General features: G+C 38.1%; 2 protein-coding genes across 4 annotated transcripts in view; one reads left to right on the top strand and one right to left on the bottom strand.

Annotated features, from left to right (window-relative positions):
* The first annotated feature begins 467 nt into the window (after positions 1-467).
* Efcab10 (EF-hand calcium binding domain 10) lies at positions 468-7,657 on the top strand. Its single transcript, XM_020177855.2, has 4 exons — positions 468-757; positions 6,089-6,253; positions 6,369-6,456; positions 7,491-7,657. Exons 1-4 carry the CDS (start codon positions 646-648, stop codon positions 7,528-7,530), a joined length of 405 nt encoding a protein of 134 aa, XP_020033444.2. The 5' UTR covers positions 468-645; the 3' UTR covers positions 7,531-7,657.
* The window catches only part of Rint1 (RAD50 interactor 1), a 37,245-nt gene continuing 33,739 nt past the window's right edge, over positions 6,443-9,948 (bottom strand). For all 3 annotated transcript variants that reach the window (XM_020177853.2, XM_020177852.2, XM_074064956.1), the window contains 3 exons: positions 9,418-9,598; positions 9,188-9,306; positions 6,443-7,881 (listed from right to left, as the gene is read on the bottom strand). In XM_020177853.2, coding sequence (XP_020033442.1) covers positions 7,689-7,881; positions 9,188-9,306; positions 9,418-9,598 — 493 coding nt within the window. In that variant the 3' untranslated portion in view covers positions 6,443-7,688. The remainder of the gene's footprint in view (positions 7,882-9,187; positions 9,307-9,417; positions 9,599-9,948) is intronic.

The raw sequence follows: 9,948 nt of genomic DNA, 5'->3' as shown, positions 1-9,948 counted from the left end.
GATGGAATCTGGCTTTTTCCCCTAGGTTGGTCTCCAACCATGATTCTCCCTATCTCTTTGTCCCAAGTAGCTGGGATTACAGAGGTGAGCCTCCGCATCTCACTATAGTCCCTTTGGTAATCCAATTAATATAAGCAGAGGTCCTCCTAGCCACTTGCATCCCAACTAATTCGGCGACTCTCCATTAAAATGACTGACAGATGGCTTCTGTCTCCTGGGACCGTCTTGCAGGCAGCCTAGTCAAGCAGTAAACAGACGCTGAAGTTAGGATCCAGGCATGCTTTGTGTCCCACCGTCCAGTCCAAACAACCGGCTGAGTCCTCCCTACCTCATAATAACACACATCACGCCTGCAGGCGGCCTCCACTGAAAATTCTCCATCGCCCACTCCTGGAGTTACATAAGTTAATTATTCTTTCGTCCTGAGTTACTAGTACTCCAAGTCTTCTCACTGAACCAATGGCCACTAGGCCCAGCCCTCGGCCCACGAGGGTTGTGACAATCGTCCACAGCCGTCCGGGCGAGACTCACAGCAATGTCTGCCGGCCTCTACCCGGTGCGTCACGTCACCAGGCCGCCAGGCGGGGACGGAGTCCGACGACGCAGACGCTGCCTGGTCGCCTAGCAACGTCTGAGCGCCGGGCAATGGAGGCCTCCGCGGGCGACAGGGAGCAGCAAGCTAAGGAGTATTTGGAAAAACATCGGATCATGGAGCTGCTGCACTATGTCACTAGCATCCTCCTCTTTATCCGGCCGAGTAAGGGTTTTGCCTCGGGTTCCCTAGATATTCCCGGTGTGGTCGGTGCATGCGGAGCTGCCTTCCTCTCCCCTACTTCCGCTCTGCTGGGGTCCTACTGCTGCCATTGACTGTGGCCGTTCGTTGAAGGAGTATTTATTGAGCGACTGCTGCGGCCAGGTGCAGCAGACAGTGTCGGGCTCTTGAGGTTGGAGACAGGCTGCGGAGGCGGGCAACCTGGCCCCTGGTCGTCCCCTTAGTACCGTGTGACTTAGGGCAAGGCTCAAGTTCACAGCCTCTTCTTCTGTAATTAGTAATAGTGCCCACCTTGTGGGAGTGTGGCTGACTAATCAGCCTTGTGCCTGGCAAGCTACACTTCTCCAATGCCACCCCTGCTCTCAAAGTGTTCAGTTTAGTAAACGGACTAAACGATTGATGGGGTGAGCTTGAAGGATATTCCTAAGGAAATAGCTTTTACCGGGATTTTAATACATCTGAATCCCTTATAAAGTTTGGGTCATTTTGTAACTTTTGAGTGGTGTGTGATTAAGAAGTTATGTTAAATGAAAATGGTATTATAGTCTCCCCAGGAATTGCAGCTTGCCGGCCTCCATATTGGAGTGTCCAAATGCCAACACTGTTCATTTACTTCCGTGGAAGTAAATGGAAATACCAACTTTGCCAACAAACAAACACTCAACCAGTATGATCATGGTTAAGGTGGTAAAATGCTTTCTCGTTGTTTTAAAGCAATAAAGCAAAAACTCTTTAAGCTCCAAAACAAATATAATAGAAAGTGAAAAGAAATAAAGACAAAGGAGTATCCTTAACTTCTTTTTTTTAATGCGGAGGGATAAACTCGCTACCAAACCAATTTTTTTAATTCTATGTTTTGGAAAAGTGACTAGTGTCTCTTTCTGGTGCTTGGCACTGTAAGTTGAAGTCTTCAGCTATTAGCTGCAGCAGTGTGGCTGCTGAATGATTTCAAGGCTTTTGATTCTTCAAAATAAATGTGTGATGTGAGCCCGGATAGCTCAGTCCGTAGAGCATCAAAATAAATGTGTGATGTGTGGTAACCCCTAATAATATTCACTGGATGTTAAGGTAAACATTCATTTTCCCCATTTTTATACATTTGTTACATTGTATTCATTACATAAGAATATTTGTCTTGCTGGGTGGGCACTATAGCTCACATCTATAATCCTAGCTACTCCAGAGTCAGAGATTGGGAAGGTTGTGGTTCTAGGACAGCCCAGGCAAAAAAGCTAGCCAGACCTGGCTAATTTTTCACTTTCTATTTTATTTGTTTTGGAACTTTTAAACAATTTTTGCTTTATTGCTTTAAAACAATTAGCATTTTATCACTCTGTCCATGATCATACTGGTTGGGTGTTTCTTAGCAAAGTTGGTATTTCCATTTCTTTCCACCACCAATAAAAAAGCTGGGTGTGATGACCTGTGTTTGTCATCCCAGCTATGCAGGTGGTGTGGGGGGTGGAGTGGGAGGCTTAAATAGGGGATCTGGGACCCAGGACAACCCATGCAGAAACAAGAGACCCTATTCAAAGAAACCTAAAGCAAAAAGTGGTGGGGGCATGTATGGCTCAAGTGGTAGAGCACCTGCCTAGCAAGCACAAGGCTCTGAATTCAAACTCCAGTACCAAAAAAATACTACATAGCAGCTAATGGGTGAACAGAATGAAAAAATTGAAATTTTCTATCAGCACCACAAAAAAAAAAAGGAAAGAAAAATTTTGGTGTTTTGAGTCACAACATGAGTTCACTTATCAGACCAGAACTAGATGCCTGATATGCATTCCTTAAGACTCGAGCACTTCTATTTTTAATGGAAATTATATGTAATATCTGATATATATATACACATACTATAATATGTAACATGTATTTTTTATTGTTTTTACATTTACTCACATATGTATACATTGTTTGGGCCACCTCCCCCCACCAACGTTATGTATTTATGATATATGATTCATTGCCATGTATTATACAATTTATATAATACATATGATATATGTGTGTATATCATATATATGTATATATATGTATATATATATACACACATACTGTGTGTATATGTATATATGGCCCTCCTATGATCATTTCAGTTTCAGCACAGAATTGCACTAGAAACCACACAATAATTCCATCAGCCATACATAATTTGAAAGGAGTCAAAGATTCTAAATGCTAATCCACAGCAAACCACTGGACAGCCCCTCCCTCCTGCTTCCCAACTCATATCCACAGCAGCTGCAGAGGGGCTGTCACCTTCCAAATCTATGAGACAACCCATTCAACTCTTCTCCAACTCCTTTTCTTGCCTTTTTAAAAACTCTGAGCTATTTATCATGTCAAACAATTTATCATCTTAAGGGTTCTGTAAAAGGCATTGGGTGAGGGGGGAAAAGATAAAGACAAAATTCTCTGTGGTGGAAGGGAAGTGAGAGAATAGTCACACATTAGTAACATCAAACCTATCACATAAATAGTTTAATTATCAGTTTTAAAACATGAGGTGCTGTTAACACATTTAACAATGTGAACTCCATGAAATACCTTCAGACTCCAGAGGTAGAGGGAGGAGGAAAGCTAAAGGAGAGTTTGACTGGCATATAATGCATGCTCAGTGCTTCTCTAACTTCTTGCCTAGTCCTCCTTGGCAGAGGAAAGGAGGCTTTTATACTTTGGGTGTCTGCAATTTAGCCTGATGTGGCAAAACAACTTTCTTTGAAGTTGCTTATTTTGTTGTAAAACGCGTGAGTTTTGTTCTGCAGATGTTCCCATTTCTTGATACAAGTTTTTGGTGTTATTCATCAGGGTGTGATTGAGTCTTAGGAAGGCATACTATTTTGGTCTTGTGAAGCCCCTGGCATTATGATATATGACCTCTCTGGGCACCTGTAATCCTAGCTACTCAGGAGGCAGACATCAGGAGGCTCAAATTTCAAAGCCAGTCCAGGCAAATAGTTTGAAAGACCCTGTCTTGAAAAATACCATCACAAAAAGGGCTGGTGGAGTGGCTCAAAGTGTAGGCCCTGAGTTCAAGCCCCAGTATCACAAAGAAAAAAAAAGTACTACCATATGATCTAAAAATCCCACTACTGGGATTGTCAAAGGAAATCACATGTTGAAAGACTCCTGTACTCCTATGTTCATTACAGCATGATTCACAATAGCCAAGATATGGATAGAATCAGCCTTAAATGTCTTATCAGTAGATGAGTAAATAAAGAAAATGTGGTATATATACAAAATAGAATACTATTCAGCCTTTATAAAGGAAGTCCTGTCATTTGTGACACCATGGATGAACATGGAGAAGCAATAATGATAAATAAACCAGGCACAGAAAAATACCACATAAGGTCAAGTATATGCAGAACAAAACAGAACTCAAAGAAGCAGTAAAATGGGGATTGAGGAACTATTGGTCAGAGGACCCAAAAATTCAGTTAGACAAGAGGAATAAGTTCAAGAGATCTATTGTATATAAGAGTGAGTACAGTTAATTATAATATACTGTCTACATAAGAATTCAGAGAACAGGGCCAGCAGAGTGGCTCAACAGTAGAATACCTGCCTAGAAGCGTGAAACCCTGAGTTCAAACCCTAGCACCCCATCCAAAAAAAATTTTTGACAGGAGACTTTAAATGTTTAACCACAAAAAAAGTATGTGAAGTAACACATAACACTTTATATACAATTTTTACTGTCAATTAAAAAACTGCTGGATGCCAGTGGCTCATGCCTGCAATCCTAGTTACTCAGGAGGCAGAAATCAGGAGGATCATGGTTTGAAGCCAGCCCTGGGCAATTAGTGTGTGAGACCTTATTCCAAAAAACCCACCACAAAAAAAGGGCTGGCAGAGTGGCTCAAGTGGTAAGAGTGCCTGCCTAGCAAGCATGAGTTCAAACCTCAGTGCCATCGAAAAGTATATATATACACGTATAAGGACTGGCTCATGTGGTAGAGCACTTGCCTAGCAAGCACAAAACCCTGAGTTTAATCCCCAGTACCTCAGAAAAAATAAATTAAAATCTATCACAATGTGTGAACTCTATTTGAATACTGATTTTTTTTTTGGCAATACTGGGGATCAAACCCAGGCCCTTAGGTATGCTAGGGCAAGTGTGCTACCACTGAGCTACATTGATTTTTTTAAAAAATCATTTTCACTGATTTTTTTTTTTTTTTTTTTTTTTTTTTACAGTACTGGGGCTTGAACTTAGGGCCTACACCGTGAACCACTCCACCAGCCCTTTTCTGTTAAGGGTTTTCTCAAGATAAGTTCTCTCAGAACTATTTGCCTGGGATGGCTTCCAACTGTGATCCTCCTGATCTCTGCCTCCTGAGTAGCTAGGATTATAGGTGTGAGCCACCAGTGCCCAGCCTACACTGATTTTTAAAAAATGTTTAAAGTTATATTTGTGAGACAGCTGAAAACTTTTATACTACCAGCTATGTGAGTATACTAAAAAGGTTTTTCAGAATGATGAATGGTATTGTGATACTATGAAAAAGAAAAAGGAGTTCTTCAGATACTTGAAGTATTTATTAAGAAACATGATCACTGTGATTGTCTCAAAATAATACAGGAAGAGGGGAAAGTGAAATAAAACTGGCCACAAATTTAACAATTGTGTTGGTGGTAGGTTTATTAAATTTTTCTGTCTACTTTTAACGAACGTATTTCATTCCCAAAAATAACTTTTTTTAAAAAAGAAGATACGAGTAAACCCTAGGATTGAAATAAATGGAGCAGTAGGAGGAGCAAAGCTGCTCCATTTTTACTTCTGACTTCTGTCATGATTGTCCTGCATTATTCCTGAAAGTAGAGTGATCTTGATTTTCCATGTTTAAAATTGCTTAGTGAAAGACGGCCTAATTATTCAAAATACTGCTTTTATGTTAGAAATGGACATCATGCTTCCTAACTGAAAGCATGATGATCCTCTTTTCGCTGGCCAACTTCTTTCCTGAATCATGCTATTCTGTCTTTTTTGGGGTTTTTTTGTTTTCTTTTATTATTCATATGTGCATTCAATGCTTGGGTCATTTCTCCCCCCTTGTCTTTTTGGTTTTCAACTCTGTCTGAAAATTACCAGGGGAGCTTTGTAAAAAAAAACCAAACTGCCCAGGCTCAGTCTCTGAACTGTTCAGTCATTTGCGGTACAGCACCTGTGTGTAATTACATAGTAATTTCATAGTTCCATGTTGTACCTTCCCTGCTGCCTCATGAAAACAAGGCCTGCATCCCTAGTGCCCAACACAGTACCTTGAATAGAGGTGTTTAATAATTGTTAAATGACTACTTCATTTGCAGAAAATCCAAGAGAATATTTAATCTCTCTGTTGGAACGTCTGAGAATTGCTAAGTTAACAGACGTAGCTATTCCTTTCTTTATGGATAACTCTAACATTGTGGCTATGTTTGAGATGATGGACTCCTCAGGCAAAGGCACAATATCATTTGTGCAGTACAAAGAAGGTCAGTATCACCTACAAATTAAAGTAATAGCTATAGTCATCCCATAAAAGACCCTCTAACCAAAAATAATTCTCACTTAGTAAATTTTCATTTCTTCTAATTTTGACTTTTATAGCTCTAAAAACCCTGGGTCTGAGTGCTGCAGATGAAGTTTTAAATGATGATGGACATTTAGTAACACTGGAGAAATTCAGGAATGAAGTGTAAGTTTATTTTTACAGTGATAAATATTTTAATAATGTGACATGAAGTATTATTAATACCATGTAAACAGGTTCCTACCTTTTGACAGAAACACTTCATTTCCTTCAAACTTTTAGCAACTAGAAAGTGAGGATAGGAAAGACTCCCCCTGGAGAGGAGAGTGGGAAATGCTGGAGCAAGAGGAAGTTCCAGAGGCAGCTTCTTTCTCTTCTCAATGGGAAACCTCAACAATTATCAAAGGATGAGATGAAGCCCAAAGTGCCAGAACTACCAGAAGAGCTTTGAGTTCAGTAGTTGGAAAATCTCTGAATAAAATATAGAGTAACAGAATTTATCTCAAAATATTTCTTCAGAACTACTTACTGCAAAGTAAATGTTTATCAACAGTATGGAAGCTGGTCTAACAATTTTTGATTTATGATACCACAGCATTGAAAGTACTTGGTGTTGTCACACACACAAAAAAAAAACTGGAATAAAATTTGATAGTTGTAGAAAGCCTCCAGATAATTAGCTCAATTTGTTTAAAAGTTTTACTCTCCGAGGATTTAATACAGTTAGAAGAAAAAAGAAAGTTTAAGATTTTTATCTCCTCGTTGGTTACATAAATAGTAAACCAAATGTTTATATTCCCTGCCACAGGGGAGAAACTGAGGTGGAATGCTCTGACCTAAAATATTCATCCACAGAGAAAAGGCTGTCACTGTCATACAACACACATTCTCAAGTGATTTTTTTTTTTTTTTTGTGGCACTGGGGTTTGAACTCAGGGCCTCATGCTTGCTAGGCAGGTACTGTTACCACTTGAGCCACTCCACCAGTTCTTAAATGATTTTTTAAAAAATGCATTGGCTATGTGTGATTATCCACAACAGAGTTTTCCCTTAATTAGCACAGGAAATTGAAAGTTGGTTATAATTTATTATCTTTGTTCTTGTATTTTCTTCTATACACATATTCAGCATTTATATTTCTAAACGGAATTACTCTGTGTTTTCATAGCTTCTGAGTTTTCTGATTTTGATTTTCTCAGGTACAAGAGGACAAACGAAATATGGTCAGCATTTTCGTAACAACTTAAGTCCAAGACAATAAACGATTCTGTAAAAGTTTTCATTTGTCCAGCTTCATTAATTTACAACTTCCTCATATAACTTAAAATCTAATAGGCTTCCAATTTCTTAAAAAAAAAAAACAAAACAGCAACATAAAACTTCTTCTGAAGGATGCATTATTTTCCAGTGTTAGGCCAGTTTGTCCTCAAATTAAGTAGAATCTCAACATCTTGTTGAGCCAGTTTGTAAATTCCAACCTCATTTAACGCTGCTGTGGCAGTAAGTTGCTCTGAAGCAGACTGAAGTACATCTTTCAGGAGTAATGCGGAACCAATGTTCAAATTCAAAACAATGCAGGCTTCTTTTACACTGTTTAAGAAAAAAAAAAAGAAAGCAAAGGAATGAGGGAAATGAGACCCCCGTTATCCATACCATCCATATCATAACAATTTCATTTGGAGAAACTAAACAGTTCCTGGTACTGCTGGTCATGTGTCCTTTACAAAAACTACTTATGAATTTATTATTTGGGTCATTAAATTTGTTGTGACCACATAGGTACATGGAGTTTATAATTCATTAGATTACTGTAGGTAATAGAAGCATTGATTTCAATATGTATGCATTATTTCTCTAAGTAAAATATGTGATACTAACAGACCATTAACTGTAGCTATGACATTAGGTAGATTAGCACATAGGATAAAAGAAAATTAAGGGATAAGATGAGGGCAACAGAAAGGTAGAATACTAGCTAAATTTAAAAATGGCAATAGTCATATCTTACTGAAACAAGCAAACGTTAAGTTTTCATTTATTTATTTTTCTTCTTTTTTTTTTGGCGGTACAGGGGTTTGAACTCAGGGACTCAACACTTGCTAGGCAGGCACTCTACCACTTGAGCCACTTTAGCCCCAAGTTTTCATTTTATTTTATTTATTTATTTTGTGTTACTGGGGTTTGAACTCAGGGCCTATGCCTTGATACACTCCACCAGCCCTTTTATGTGATGGGATTTTTCAAGATAGGGTCTCTTGAACTATTGGCCCAGGCTGGCTTCAAACCGCGATCCTTTTCATCTCTGCCTCCTGAGTAGCTAGGATTACAGGTGTAAGCCACCAGCACCCGGCTCCATGTTTTCATTTTAAAAGTAAACTTTCAAGGAATGTTTCAGAATCTCACAAACCCTATATATAATATAAATTTTAAATCAAATTCTGGAACTATTTCTAGCAATTCTCAGATACATTTATAAATATACTTAGAACAAAAATTATTATCAAATATGTAAGAAAATAGATTTCTTCTAGCCTGCACTATTAGCAAATATATCTGTAATTTCTTATATTTACCGAATGTGGCAGAATTATACTTTCATTTGCTATTTATTCTCCTAGCAATAAACAATTGGCATTAAACCTAACGCTAAGAAACAAGGCCCAACAAATAAGTTATATCTAGTTCTGGCCAACTTTCTGAGGTCATGCATAACTTATACATTATTTTGGTTTCCCCACTGTGCTCTGAACATATAGAAGATATACAATGAAGATTCTAAGTTTTTAATTGCTCTTTCTCCACCAAACATCAATGGAACTCTAAAGTTGTTAAAAAAAGAGTTGCCCTTCATCAACAACTGGACACATCAATATTAATTGTTAAATATTAAGCTTACTGTTTAAAATAATTTTCTGGTCTCTTGCAATAGTGAGAAAATAGAGGGAAAAGATTCCGAGTCATATCAAACTGCAGTTGGGCTGCTCCTCCTTCATTGAAGTGGTTAGCAAGAATTATCTGAAACAAAGAATAATTCATATAACAGCTGTCTTTGTCAACACAGCCCCCAAATACAGTCTACTCTTACTTTTTTTTTCTTTTTTTGGTGGGACTGAGGGTCTTACTTACTTCTTGATAGATGTATACATCAAGCTTCTCTACAAGCATTTGCCAGAAAATTTTAAATAAGGAGAAGCAAAGCTGCTGCTCCAACTGAAGCAAACGGTCTCGTAATATAAGCAATAATGGGCAAGCCGAACTGGACAGGGACATCACTGCCTGTTCTGACTGAGATGGCAAGGACAACCACCTGGGGAAAAAAAACATTAATTTTTACTTTAAAAATTTTCATCAAGTTTTGTGTTTTCAAGTTTTAACAAATTGTTTTAAATTTTGGGGAAATATACTGTCCTGGGAGTTTTAAATAAGAAAAATGTACAGTCTAATATTAAAAGATCTACCAAAAAGCAAATGTACCTATATTTATATTTTAGGTCTCAATTAAATACTGTTTACTAAGAGAATGATATTGCAAAAATTCCCAAAAATTTAATATATGACTTAACCATTATGAAAGTTAAAATTGAAATGTATTTTTGACATTTAAGACATCAGCTAATCTTAGAGTTTGCTTTTCAACACAAATGACAGGAACTAATA

Source organism: Castor canadensis, chromosome 2 (genome assembly GCF_047511655.1).
Source record: "Castor canadensis chromosome 2, mCasCan1.hap1v2, whole genome shotgun sequence".
Lineage (NCBI taxonomy): Eukaryota > Metazoa > Chordata > Mammalia > Rodentia > Castoridae > Castor > Castor canadensis.
Note: the sequence above shows the minus strand (reverse complement) of the source record. Positions and strands in the feature narration are given on the sequence as shown.

What these genes read in the sequence shown, in the direction of transcription:
- Efcab10 (XM_020177855.2), top strand. Translation starts at nt 646, where the DNA reads ATGGAGGCCTCCGCGGGCGACAGGGAGCAGCAAGCTAAGGAGTATTTG. An exon ending in ATTTGTGCAGTACAAAGAAG is followed by an intron (nt 6,254 to 6,368) that starts GTCAGTATCACC and finishes TGACTTTTATAG; the next exon opens with CTCTAAAAACCCTGGGTCTG. An exon ending in GAGAAATTCAGGAATGAAGT is followed by an intron (nt 6,457 to 7,490) that starts GTAAGTTTATTT and finishes TGATTTTCTCAG; the next exon opens with GTACAAGAGGACAAACGAAA.